At 39.5% G+C, this 15,004-nt stretch overlaps 1 protein-coding gene across 1 annotated transcript; it reads left to right on the top strand.

Moving 5' to 3' along the window:
- Positions 1–5,082: 5,082 nt before the first annotated feature.
- C3AR1 (complement C3a receptor 1) lies at positions 5,083–10,292 on the top strand (the record flags this gene model as incomplete). The annotated part of the gene is made up of 2 exons (XM_079714365.1): positions 5,083–5,117; positions 8,831–10,292. 2 exons carry the CDS (start codon positions 5,083–5,085, stop codon positions 10,290–10,292), a joined length of 1,497 nt encoding a protein of 498 aa, XP_079570491.1.
- Between the last annotated feature and the right edge of the window lie 4,712 nt (positions 10,293–15,004).

Genomic DNA, 15,004 nt, shown 5'->3' with positions numbered 1-15,004 from the left:
GAAGTTGTGGGTAACCTGGGGATCTACAACTTGCAATTGGCATCTGAAGTGGGGAGCAGTCTTGTGGAACTCAGCCCTTAAGCTGTGGGATGTGACGCTATCTCCAGGTAGATAGTGTCAGAATTGAGTCAAATTGTAGGACACCCAGCTGATGTTACAGAATTGTTTGATGTGGGGGGAAAAAACACACACATTTGGTGACCACAAGTGTCAGAAGTGAAGTGTCCTGTGTGAAAGTAAAGGAGACACATGGGAGATGGAGACCTGTGGTTTTCCCTGCACAGAAGGAAAAACTGGGTGGTTTTCAACCCAACATCCTTTTGTATCACCACTTTCTTTGCCCACATTCTAGTGGAAATGAAATGGGGAAGAAAAGGCAAAGGATAAATGAAATGGAGAAGACATTTTCTAAATAATGCACAAATAGGATAGCTAACCTAAAAAATCCATCAAAATTTACTCAAAAATTTATCTACACTTAAAACATTTATGAGAGCCATCTACCCCTCGATAATCCTGAATTCTGTCCCCCCTAAAAAATTTTCTTATGTCTTCTTATTAGGTCAGATAAACACAAACTGAAACCTAGTCCCTGGTCCATTTTGGGTTTCATGGAACTAAAGTCACAAAGGGTGTTCATGAAACACTCAGTTTACTTCCCCTTCAATCTCTCTTCCTTGGCTAACTGCCCTGGATACATATTATAATAGAAAATCAATCATCAATAAATCAATAGAAGAAACAAAGTTTGCTAAATTTTCTTTAAACCACTCAGATTTGAATGATTCGTCATGCCAAATTTGGCTGGGTTCTTTCAAGATCCAGGCATCAGTTCATCAGATATTTGTTATTATGATTGGATTAACAGTTTTTGTTTGTTTTATTTTATTTACCTTTCAACTGAATTACTTTAATTTCTGGGTGACTTTGTCCTTCAGTTTGTGCTCTTACTTTGTTTTATTATAACTATGTGCATAATTAGGCAGCTATACTATAGGGAGTAGAGAGTGTGTCAAATCTACATCCTTGAGGGCTATGGGTTAGAATTTGATTCGACAGAAATGATGTAACTTAACAATGTGAAGGGAACATTCTGTAAATTATTTTCTAAGAGTCCAAGATGGGAGAATAGTTTTGATACGATAAGCAACTGGAAGCCACATTAGTTTTTTGACCTAATAGCTGCTAACATTTATTGAATGCTTACGTGCCAGCAGTGTCTTAAGCGCTTTGCATGTATTAATTTATTTACTCCTAGCAGTCCTATAGAGTAGGTACAGTGAATATTCCCCGACTGTCATTGCCCAGCCAGGAAAACAGAAACCATTGTAGGTATCTCAAACAAGGTATTTAATACAAGGACTTGGTTGCAAAAGTGTTGGAAGGACTAGAGGAATAAAGGGGGAGAAGATAATATAACTTCAGGAAGGTACTTCCCTAAAATTGGAAGAGAAATACTCACAGGGCTGTAGCTGCTGCTGAAAGCAGTAATCCTGCCAGAGCCCACAGTTGCCAGCAGCTGCCAGGGTCACACCTGCCATCTCTGTTACAGAAACCCACCAGAGTTGTCTGCTGCTGAAGGAGCCAGAAAATAAATGATCCCCCTTTCAATCTCTCTCTTTTATATTTTAATATTTTTAATGTTTATTCTATTTTATGGTTTTGTTCTTTTATTTTTAAAACATAGTTGCAAACTCTGCACAAACTAAATGTCCATCGACGGAGGAATGGATAAAGAAGATGTGGTACATATATACAATGGAATATTATTCAGCCATAAAAAAGAATGACATAAGGCCATTTGCAGTGACATGGATGGACCTCGAGATGGTCATACTGAGTGAAGTAAGTCAAACAGAGAAAGACAAATATCATATGATATCACATATGTGGAATCTAAAAAAGTGGTACAAATGAACCTATTTACAAAACAGAAATAGAGTCACAGATGTAGAAAATAAACTTACGGTTACCAGGGGGAAAGGGTGGGGAGGGATAAATTGGGAGATTGAGATGGACATACACACACTGCTGTATATAAAATAGATAACTAATAAGGACCTACTGTATAGCACAATGAACTCTACTCAATACTCTGTAATGGCCTCTATGGGAAAAGAATCTAAAAAAGAGTGAATACATGTATATGTAGAACTGATTCACTTTGCTGTACAGCAGAAATGAACACAACATTGTAAATCAACCATACTCCAATAAAAATTAATTTCAAAAAAAAGAATCAAATGCAATGATTCCCTTTTCTCTTCACTTTCCAAGAGCACATGAACATGCCCCTCTGGCAGAGCCTAGGCAGACCCTGCCTGAGAGGCAGTCTCGGAGATGCAGTACCCAGGCTTCACTTAGAGAAATAATAAGAATGGGAATGGGCCTGAGTATCAATAAAAAAAACTTGACACAATCCCTGTTTTGCAGGTGAGGAAATGAAAACACAGAGTCTGAAAAATTCCTGTGCAGCCACACAATTAGTCAGTGACAGAGCTGGGATTCAAGCTCAGGCTCTCTACGCACCTTCTATTGCTCCCTGTGTGCTTTTTACTCCAGTCAGACCACTTTACCTGTGTCATTCACTCACACTGGGCTTCCCTCCACCTTAATGTGTGTTTTCCCCCTACTTGAAATGGGAGAATTATAGATTGTTAGATGTAAAAGAAACCTTAAAGATCACTCGAGCCAGCCCTTTAATTTTACATCTAAGAAAAAAATTCTAGGTCAAGCATCCAGCCCAAGGTCAAGTATTTAGTTATTACTAAAACTAGAACTCAAATTCCTAGTCTAGAGCAGTTTTCACCTCAAGAATGTTCTTCCTTGAAAATTTTCCAGCTAATTCTAACCTCCACCAGGTTTCATCAGATTTGTCCTTAGCTAACTAGCCATAGCATTTGTCTATGTCATCCATAGTTTTTGGCACTTGGTTATTTTTTCATTTAGAGTATAATTATACTTGGTCTAATAATGAATCTAATCATTTTTCATCAAAGTCCTTAAGGACAGAAACTTTGTCATATATTTATTTTTAATTCTCTCAGAGCAGGCTAGAGATTATACAATTCTAAAATTTTTATTTTGGCCAAATGACTACAGATTTCCATCATTGAAAATGTAGAATTAATCAGCGACTCATAAAATGTTGTAATATGACTGTGTTTGCAACATATATTCAAAATTTCACTCTTTCCAAAGCATCTGATCTCTGCTTAGAAACTTATAATTAGATATTAAAAAGGAACAAAACAGAAGAGAATCACATAAATTCCCCCCAAGTTTTCCACCTTATACCATAAAACTAGTACTTTATAAGGAGGGCAGAAGCCATCTAGAAATACAAGCCCTATTCACAAGGTGTTTTCAGTAATTTCCTTCCTGATCTGAAAATCCAAGTAATACAGCTGGAAGTCTCCAACTGGTTTTAATTGCTGTATAATCTTTAGAGAAAGAGGAATCAGTAAAACTGGATCCACACCAGAAACAACTTTAAAGACTCAAATTAATTCTTTGAATTATATTCAAAAGCCACTATCCTTTTCAACCAAACTTTCATTCATTCATTCATTGGTGCCCCAGACATGTATTATTCCAGGCATGGTAGCAGGCTCTGGAGATAGCCACAAACTCTTGGCCTAGTAGGAAAGAGAGACAGATAAATTATTTTATAGCACTATTAGTGTCTGTCAAATTTCTACCCAGCCTTAAAGCCCAGCTCAAGTGTTATCTTCATGTTTGTTTCAGTGAGAATGTCTTTCCCTCTTCCATGTTCCCAGGACTACCCTGCTAGCAGCCCTTACTCAATTATAATTATATATTTACATCTTTCATTTCTTCTGCATCTCCTACAGTGCAAAGTATAGTGTCTATATTAAGAGCAGAGTACTTGTTTATGATACTGAACTTAATGATAAAGACCTTACCTTTTGAAAATGGAATAGATACCCTCGCCACCGTTGATGGAAGTGTAAATTGGTGGAGTCTCTTTAGTGGGAAATGCCATACCTTTCAAAAATGTAAATTCACATACATAGATTTAGCAATTACAGTCCTAGGAAACTATTCTACAGAAATTTTCACAGATGTGTAAAATGCAAGAGTACTCATTGAAACATTGTTTGTAACTGTTGTAAAATTTGATAAAAACAATATCCATGAAAAGGGGAATAATTGACTAAATGGTATAATATAGAATAATTTAAAAAGTATGACGTGGGGACTTCCCTGGTGGTCCAGTGGTTAAGACTCTGCACTTCCACTGCAGGGGGTACAGGTTCAATCCCTGGTCGGGGAACTAAGATTCCCACATTCCCTGAAATGGCCCAAAAAATAATAATAATAAAGATAGTAAAAGTAAACAGCTTGTCACCTCTTTCTAGAGAAGTCCCATAATTCTTGAAGAACCTGCCCAGACCTTATTTCTACCTTAAGACTTTCCTAGATTGCCCCAGGCTAAATATACCCCTACATGTCATTTTCTACTCTTTTACTTCTACTGCTATTTCTGTCATTATAGTCTGAATTGTATTACAGGTGTTTTTTGTTGTTGTTGTATGGGTACATATTCTCACCAGACTGTGAGTCTCTAGAGATTAGAACACAGTTTAATTCATCTGATTTTTGCACGACAAACTTCTTTGACACATATTAAGCATATAAGAGATGTTACTTGAAATTCATTACATGGGGTTGTCCAGGTCATTCCCCCCAGTTACTCCCCACCCCCACTCTCACATACCATAGGATCATTTTTGTGCATTTCCAAAACAAAGCAAATCCAAAAACCTATAAAGTGGGAAGCTGATGTAAAAAGTACTCTCTCTCTAAGCATACTCTGTGTCCTGCAGAAAATTTTTGAGAACCATGCTCTCCCACTTCTGTCTTTCTTACTTTTCTTATATGAAACATTTAGAAATGACTCACTTTGAAACTCTTCTTGTGGAGCCAGATAGTTGTCAAAAGTGTTGGGTTTAATTTATCATCAGAAACGAAGAGAGAGAGGAAAGAGGAGGTGCTCAGCAAATTTCCTAAACATACTTGACTGTGGTCAAGACAGGACTCGTGGACACCTCCAGATCCATGCTGAAGTCTTCAGCTACTATCTCGGGGTTTTGGTAAGTTGAATTTTGGTTTCAGGATTTTACTTATCTTTTTAATTACTGGTTGGCCAATTCAGTATTGAAAACTAAAAAAAAAAAAAAAAAAATGTAGAGGTACTTTTCGGCCAAAACACTTGTTGAAATATAAAATGTTATCTTGCCCAGAAAGATTTTTAAGATTCTGATTCATATATACTTTCATTTCAAGACAGATACTATGTAATATTTAAAATATAGCTCACGCCAGATGACTCAATTTCTTTGTATTGGAATTTCGCTCTTTTTAATCTTTATCATTTCCTTATTATTCTTAATTATTGTGTGGCTCTTGGTGCCTTTCCCTTTATTAGCAATACCAAAGGCTTTTCAGTTATGTGATTATTTGTAGTAAAAAGAGTATTGGCCTGACAGTCATTGGACCTAGGATATGACAACCCTCCTAGTTGTGAATATGTAAAAGTCCCCTAATTTGCTGAGTTTCAGTGTCCAAAACTACAAAATAAAAATAGAGACAAGAAGAGATGATTGCTAACTTTGCTTTCAGTCCTAGAATTCTATGACTCTATCGGTCTCTCAATATTTTATGGGTCTATGTGTGAATATGTGTGTAGGACAGTGGATCAGGGTAGCTGCCACATACAACAGTGAAGGAAGTGACCCTGACAGGACTTGAATATTGGAATAAGCAAGGTTACCGAAAGGAGAATGAGAATCACTTCTTCTTTTTTAGTATTCTGTTGTCTTAGTTATTTTAACTTCTGCTAATCCCTATGGCAGCATGTAGTTAACTCAGCAGAACAGCTTCAAGTCACACAAGTATTTTGGACTTCTACAAAAGGAAACATAAAATGCTGTTACAGCCAGTAAGAATTAGGAACTGGAAAACAAAAAAGGAAGTTAGAAGAGACAGCATCCTTACTGGATTAAATGGACAAGAATAAGAATTTTTCATTTAGTTGAAAAAGAAAAAAAGTTAACCCCCAAAATGAGCATCTATCCATTCAAGTAATCTTTAATTGTGCTAAATTCTGTGGAACGAGCATTTAGGAACTAGATTCTTTTTTACCATTATGAAACTTAAGGCCAGAATGATAGATAGGACAGACACAAAAAGAATTATAATACAAGATGAAATGCATCATTGCACAGAGAATATGAAAAGAAGTTCAACCCCCCCACACACCCAAAAATAGGAGGCTGAAGAAATTAACTATGACTGGGATTATAAGAGAAGTTTCAGGGAAGATATATTTGAGCTTGATCTTAAAGAATGGCTAGGATTTCAACAGATAGAGATTAAGAATGGAGGAAAGAGGAGGTTAAGGTGGAGGATATAATTCCATATAGAAGTAAACAGCACTAGCCAAGGAATAGAAAATGGTATTGACTTGGAATAGTGAGTTGTTCAGGAAAGCTATAAATTAGGGTATGTTTATGGGAATGTTGAAAATCAGGGAAGGGTAATGTCACAGAGGCCAAGAGAAGAAACTGTTAAGAAGCCAGTGTATCAAATGACATGGATATTGTGGAGGATAAAGACAGAGAAAAAGGTGCTTGGGGGGCTTCCCTGGTGGCACAGTGGTTGAGAGTCCGCCTGCCGGTGCAGGGGACACGGGTTCATGCCCCGGTCCAGGAAGATCCCACATGCCACGGAGCGGCTGGGCCCGTGAGCCATGGCCACTGGGCCTGCACGTCCGGAGCCTGTGCTCCACAACGGAAGGGGCCACAACAGTGAGAGGCCCGCGTACCACAAAAAAAAAAAAAAAAAAGATGCCTGGGTTTGTTATCTAGAGTTAGTTTTAGCAGCATGATGGGGAAGAAGACCAATTACAAAGGGTTGTGAAGTGAGTGGTGAGAACAACAGACCCCAAAACAAGCCAGTATCCTTGAAAAAGAGAAACAGTGCTACATTAAGAGACTTAAGAAACATCCTGATGCAGTGTGATCCTAGACTGGATATAGTTGTTGACAAATCAGGTATAAAGGATTATTTTGGCAACAGCTGGAAAAAATGGATAAAGTCTGAGTATTCCTTAAGGTACAATCTTACTGTATAATGTGGAGACTGCTAACTGATAAAAGTGATAAAAGAAAGCAGTTTATATAAAACAATATGCATTTACACGCATGTTCATAGCAGCATCATCCACAGTAGCTACAATGTGGAAGCAACTCAAATATCCATCGACAGATGAATGGATAAACAAAATGTGGTACATCCATACAGTGGAATATTATTCAGTCTTAAAAAGGAGGAAAATTCTGACACACACACTACAACATGGATGAAACTTGAGGACATTTTGCCAAGTGAAATAAGCCAGTTACAAAAAGACAAATGCTGTAGGATTACATTTATATGAGGTATCTAGAGGAGTCAGATGCATAGAAACTGAAAGTAGGATGGTGATTGCCAGGGGCTGCGGGGAAAGGGAAGTGAGGAGTTGTTTTCTAATAGGTATAGAGTTTCGGGTTTACAAGATGAGAAAGTTCTAAAAATTGGCTGCACAATAATGTAAATATACCTAACACTACTGAACTGTACACTTAAAAATAGTTAAGATGGTAAGTTTTACGTTATATGTATTTCACCACAATTAAAAAATTTTTTAAACCAATATGCACAGTATAATCTAATTTTGTTAAATTTTGCTTAACAAAAATATACATACATATAGTATACATGTATGTATGTGAAAAAAAATCCAAGAGGATGTAAATTAAGATACTAAAATAGTAATCCCTGACTAGTGGTATATGACATTTTTATTTTCTTATTTTTGCTTGCTTATGTTTTCTAAGTTTCTTCATGAATGATTTCTTTTTTTGTTTTGTTTTGTTTTCTTGGCCATGCCAAGTGGCTTGCGAGATCTTAGTTCCCCGACCAGGGGTGGAACCTGTGCCTCTTACAGTGGAAATGTGGAGTCGTAACCCCTTGACCGCCAGAGAATTCCCTATCTCCATGAATGATTTCTGTTTCTGCAATAATCAAGCTATTTTTCTCAAGTTATACTCATAAAAAACAAATAAGAAAGAAATGATGAGTGGTAAGGAAGTCAACGCAAAGAGGGAAAACAACTCGATAAATTTGACAGCAAAAGGAAAAAATGAGGTTGTATCTAAAAGACGTAACGGAGGGAATTCCCTGGTGGTCCAGGGGTTAGGATTCTGAGCTTTCACTGCCGAGGGCCTGGGTTTGACCCCTAGTCGGGGAACTAGGATCCCACAGGTGGTACAGGGCATGGCCAAAAAAGAAAACATTTTTTAAAATTTTATTGAAGTATAGTTGATTTACCATGCTGTGTTCATTTCTACTATACAGCAAAATGACTCAGCTATAAATAAATATATATATATATATATATATTCTTTTCCATTATGGTTTATCACAGATATTGAATATAGTTCCCTGTGCCCTACAGTAGGACCTTGTTGTTTATCCATCCTATGTATAATAGTTTGCATCTGCTAATCCCAAACTCCCAATACTCCCCTCCCCCACCACCCCCTTTGGCAACCACAAGTCTGTTCTCTATGTCAATAGAGTAGATTTTAAATTGTCTTTCAGAGAATGTTTTTGTGTAATCCAATGTGAAGTCGGAAAATAAAACTAAAACAGTGTGAGGGTCTTTGTGACTCTACATCTTTATGTGGGGAGGTTAGAATTCTAAGAATATGCATTTTTTTTAAAGATAGTTTTAACATTTTTGTTTATATTTTTATAAAAGTTTAGCAATGGAGTCTTTCTCTGCTGAGACCAATTCAACTGACCTACCATCACAGCCCTGGGATGAACCCCAAGTAATTCTCTCCATGGTCATTCTCAGTTTCACTTTCCTACTGGGATTGCCAGGCAACGGGCTGGTGCTGTGGGTGGCTGGCCTAAAGATGCAACGAAGTGTGAGCACAGTTTGGTTTCTCCATCTCACCTTGGCTGACTTTCTCTGCTGCCTCTCCCTGCCCTTCTCCCTGGTTCACTTGGCTCTCCAAGGACGCTGGCCCTACGGCTGGTTCCTATGCAAGCTCATCCCCTCCATCATTGTCCTCAACATGTTTGCCAGCGTCTTCCTGCTGACCGCCATTAGCCTGGACCGCTGTCTTTTGGTACTCAAGCCAATCTGGTGCCAGAATCATCGCAAAGTGGGGGCAGCCTTCACTATCTGTGGATGTATCTGGGTGGTGGCTTTTGTAATGTGCATACCTGTGTTCATATACCGGGAAACATTCACTATAGACAACCATAGTATGTGTGGCTACAATTTTGGTCTCTACAGATCATTAGATTATTCAGACTTCAACTTTGATCTACTGGAAAACGGGTCTCTTGACAACTCCATTGTTGAGCTGCCTGAAGAAATGGATGATAGGTTAGATTCTTTCTCTCAACAAACAAATGATTGTCCCTGGGCAGCCACCGCTGGCCTCCGTTCTCAAATATTTCAAAGAACTTCTGGACATTCACTCCCTACGGATTCAGCTAGATTATCTGTTCAATATCCATATTATAATGTGTTTAAACCAGCTGATGAGTTCTCAGCTACAATCCCCAGTGATTTTCCCATTGAAGATCACAGAACTAACCCACTGGAGAACTCTGATGCTTTTCTTCCTGCTGATTTAGACCTTTTCTCTAGTGCCTCCGGCAGCTCCTCATACACATCGGAGCCATTGGAAGATTTCCAGTATGATGATTTAGGCCAATTTGCATATGGCCATCAAGTGCCAACACCCCAGGTAGCAATAACCATCACTAGGCTAGTGCTGGGTTTCCTGTTACCCTTTATCCTCATGGTGGCCTGTTACAGCCTCATTATCTTCAGAATGCGTCGGAGCCGCTTCACCAAGTCTCGGAGCAAAACCTTGAGAGTGGCTATGGTGGTGGTGGCTGTCTTCCTTGTCTGCTGGGCTCCGTACCACATTGTTGGAGCCCTTTTACTGTTTATTGACCCAGAAACTCCCTTTGGGGAAGCTCTGTTGTCCTGGGACCATGTGTCTCTTGCTTTAGCATCTGCCAATAGTTGCTTCAATCCCTTCCTCTATGCCCTCCTGGGGAAAGATTTTAGGAAAAAAACAAGACAGTCCATGCAGGGAATTCTGGAGGCAGCTTTCAGTGAGGACTTGACACACTCTACCAGCTGCCCCCCAAACAAAGTCTCTTTGGAAAAAAACAGTATCAGTACAGTTGTGTGAAAATATGGAGTAGTTGACCCAAGCAGAGGTTCTAAGGCATTCACCCAGCGCATCATATTTCTAAAAAGACGACAGAGATGGGGAGCAGGGGATTTCAGAAGCTGTCAGAGAATCAATCCAGAGGGTCTTAAAGTGTGGTCCCAGACTAGTGGCATCGGTATCACCTGGAAAGTTGATAGAAATACAAATTCTCCAGCCCCACCAGAGAGTTGCTGAATCAGTCTCTGGGGGTGGGGCTCAGACAGTGTTTTCACAAGCTCCCTTGTTTGGGATGAATGCTAAATTTGGGAAGCATTGTAAAAATTAGTCTATTTCTATCTCAAACAAAGCCACGTGAAATAAATGCGAAGGCAGTCTCCTTTAAAATGTTTCCATCATTAAATTTCTAATTTCCTTCCAGATTCAAGTTAAAACCATTTCTTCTAGTCCTACCTGAGTGAAAGGTGATCATTTATTCTATGGCTTTGGTGTGGTGATGGTGGTGGTGATAGTTTTAAATGAAAAAAAAAAAGGTGCATAAAGAAAGTCTATAAAAACAAGGAGTTATGAGTCTGAGTCTGGAGCAGAGTACAGTGCCAGATGCCTGCAACTTGGAACACGCCTGGATACAGGACGTAGGAATTCTGAGTTTCCATTAGTACAACTAAATAAGCATCTATTGTGTAAAGACAGACTACTTAGGCATCTAAAGACTTTCTCATGAAACAGTATGTAAGCCGCAGTTCGGGGCGTTCTCTCTTCCCTGTTTTCTCTATCTGCCTATTGATAGAATCATCTATCTTTCATTCCTTTTCTTAAGCTCCTTAATTCCCTTATTCCTCCCCTGCCTCTAAATCTTCTTCCAGACTTTATGCCTCTAGTAACCAATAGTTTCATAAGATGCCAATTACTCCCCTCCTCTAGCTCCACATTAGTACTTTCCAAGAAACTCATTTCAAATGAAAGGAGAAAGACGGTGGAGGATAGGGCAGCTATTCTTGAATTCACTGCAATATAACTGAGTACCCTCTGGGCACGTTATCCAACTTTAAAAGAAAACATGACTGTAGGTGTGTATCTTTCATGCCAAAATTACCAGATATATCTTCGGGTTTTTTTTTAAATTAATCTTTATCTTTACCAAAGTAATACGTGCACGTAACTTAAAGAGAACCTAAGGCTTATAATGAAATCTAACAGGTTTCCTGCCCAGCCCCTCCTTCCTCCCACTCCCACTTCCCAGGGATAACCTTTGAAACGATTTTAGATGTTTCCTCTGATATTCACCATGATATTTCTAAGTCATGACCTTATGCTGCTAGTTTTTGTAGACGTGATAAAATGACTTCTTGTTTTGAAAGATGACGATTTTTATCCAAACACATTCATATTTTTTGTTTATTCAGCATCCCAATATTCATTACCCATCATCCTTTCATTTGTTCATGATCACACATTTTCTTCTACTTTGTCGACCCATTCCAGCCCCCCTTCTCTTTTTCTTTCATTTTTTTCAGAAAACATTATTAAACCCCCATCACCTTCTCATTTTTCTCTGTATATAAAGTTTTATGTGTTAAACCTGTAAATTTTCAGGTTTTGTTTGTACTACAACATAGCCTCATCTGCGTACAGTGATTTAATCTGAAAAAATAGAAAATGAGATGTCTTAGACTTTACAAGGCACTATCCTTTGTTCACTGGTTATGGGGAGGGTCTGGACTGCAAATAAGTTATAAAGTACTATGTGGAAAAATTTCAAATCACTAGGAATGCTTTCAGTTGTGCAGTAATGATATCTGACATGATGTGAGATTTGCCATGCTACCTTCCAATTTAATCTGATCATACATTTGATGTGAATAAATGCTTTCTTTCTGAATGGTTCCTTGCAAGGCTGAGAGATTCATGGATCCTTTTAATTGTTTGACCCTCAGAATATATCATAATCTCTAAACATACAGCAAATATAAATCTCATAGTGGGTAGCTGTAGGCTTGCTATAATGATGATTAGCTGGGCTTCTGGAAATCCCAACATTTCTCACGGGACCCTGGGTATAAGTCCCTAACTTCTAGGGTTACTGTATAGGATACCAGGGTGAATGATTCTGGCATAGTTATAAAGATTCAATAGTTCAGTAGTTGACATTTCTGGACTCCTTTTGAGTTCTATTTACCCTGGAAATGTATTCTGAAGAAATCCCTACAATTGGAATTCCCTCATTTCCAATGAAAAACTCTGGCGAGTACCTGTAAGTGTTCACTGGAAGTCCCAGAGGGGGACCCAAGTCCTCCTCAAATTGTAGTATCTTTAATCTTTAAAATATCCCAGAATGCAAGCAAGATGGCTTAGCCCACACAAGCTGCAAGGGGGGACTGCCTCTCCCAACAATATTTCGCTATATTTAATAGCATTTGAAAAAAAGAATGTTAAAGCCATGCTTTTAATTCTTTTTTCCCATCAATCTTACCAAAAATGTCAGGGTCAACTAATCAAACCCAGTGAGGGGTGGTGAGGAGGGGCAATAGAAGACAAATGCTTTCACATTTCTCTTTTCCTACCCTGGCAAAAACAAATTTAAGACCAGCGCCAGGAAGATAAAACCATAAACATTCTTTTTTTTTTTTTATTAAGAAAGCATGCAAACAACAACAACTTGTGAGACCATACACCCCCCGCCCCAGCCTGCACCAATGCAAAGCATTATGGGTGGTATGAAGGACTCACCAAACCAGAAACGTGGGGGTTGAAGAGAGAAAGGCAGGGATGGGCGGATCAATACCAAAGAATTGCTCCTTCCGTCCCTCTCCTCCACTTTCTCCCTTACTTCCTCTTTTAGGCAGTGAGCTCCTGCAGTTTTGCACACATCACCCAAGACAACAACAATGACAAAACTTTCACGGCCAGCAACGCTGGACCAACAAGACAAAGTAGGATTCTTTCCATTTCATGGAGGATAGGGGAAACCGAGGCCCAAAGAGGGTCAGGTTTGTCCTGTGCCATTTAGCAAGGCTGGGTTTAGTGAAGAGGAGCTAAGATCCCAGAAGGGCTGACGGCCAATCTCCAGCCCTAGCCCCAGACTTCAGTTACTCTGGCTGCCTGCCAGAGTTCTTAATGACCCTCGTTTTCAGAAGACACAGATGAAATATAAACAAGAGACATTTACATGTCTGATTTAGTCTACCCTTGCAAATCCTGTATGGATCTGGGTAGTAAAGGGGTTTAAAAAAGAGTGATGATTTGTCAAGGGGGAATCTTAGGGAGAACAGATGGGATGTTGTATGTAGGAGGCACCTTGATTGGAAGGGTAAGGAAGACACGCCTCAGATAAGGACACTGGGCAAAGGCGTGTCACCACCCTCAAGAGAAATTCTCCTTTCCCCAAGGGGAAATCTCACGGCATACGTCAACCCCACTAACTGCCCTCCGACACCATGGGGGATTCACACCACTCACACCCCTACTTCTTACAAAGAACTTCAAAGAAATAAAGTGCTGTTTAGTTAACTGCCCTTTCTTGCCCCCTGACTTCAGCCTCACTGGTCGTCTTCAACAAATTCTCATACAGAATCCCTTACAAAGAAAGGAAGGGGCGGATGAGGGGGAAAAGCAGGAGAGCAGAAAGCATGGGTAAATAAAAGAATATGAACACAAAGCAGAAATCACAGAGAGAGTGGCCTTGTCCATTCGGTACATTTTGTCCTGCAGCTCTGAGAAAGTGAACATTCAGCAAAATAAAAACGGAAGTAAAATTGTTCTTCCCTCTCATAACTAAGATTCAGTGATTAATATCAAATATACACCAAGTACTTTGCAGCCATAAATCATGGCCACTCCTTGTTAAAGGAGGTTAAGTTATCCCTGTACCTTTCTCTGGGGGGGGTCTCCCTTGGCCCTCATGGAACTCTTTGCTTTAGGTTACTTATTCCCCCCTACCAATTTCCCTTCACCCCTCAAAAGCCTGATGGCAAAAGCCTCAGCCCCAATGATCTGGATTCCAAGAGAAGCATTTGCCTACGTCGTTAAATAACTGAAATATTCTCCACCCATGTCTATGCCAGCTCCCCTCCCCTCCCCGCACCCTCCTGCCACCAGTCCTGTAGGTATGGTTCTGCTGTGATGGGTGGGAAAGAGATTCTCGTCTTGCCCTAGGACGTGGTGAGACTACAAGCAATAATGGGTTACTCTCCTTTCTTGAGAAAGCCACAAAATGGGGGAAGAAAATACCATGGGTGGAAGAGGTGAGCAGACAACTACAGAAGGACCAAATAATATTTGCTGAATGAGATAAGGGGGTGAAAGGATAATTGGTAAATGCAAATAAAAGCCACAGTTGATTTCCACAGAAAATGATGTTGAAAAAGTCAAAATGGTTCAATTGAAACCATCTCCAAAAAGCTGAACCTATGCTGAAGAGTAGTCCTCATTTCCACCAGAGAAGCAGAGCTCTGGCTAAGCCCGACTCCATCTCCTACAGAGAGCAGGCCAGGAATAAGCCAATGGCAGTTCATCTGACAGAGTAGCATAGACGCAACTTCTGTCTGTTTTATATTCCATCACCCCTCTACGATATTCTACCCGACCCAAGCCAGACCTCTTATTCCACTAGGGTTTTATTGCCACCACCATCACGTTCACCCTTGATGGGGAATGATGGTCACCAGAAGTAGGATCGGAGAGATAAAGGGACAAGGAAGAGCTCAGAGGACAAAATTAGCACCATTGAGTAA

Source organism: Hyperoodon ampullatus (assembly GCF_949752795.1).
Source record: "Hyperoodon ampullatus genome assembly, chromosome: 11".
NCBI classification, from domain to species: domain Eukaryota; kingdom Metazoa; phylum Chordata; class Mammalia; order Artiodactyla; family Ziphiidae; genus Hyperoodon; species Hyperoodon ampullatus.
This window is presented reverse-complemented; position numbering and strand designations above follow the sequence as displayed.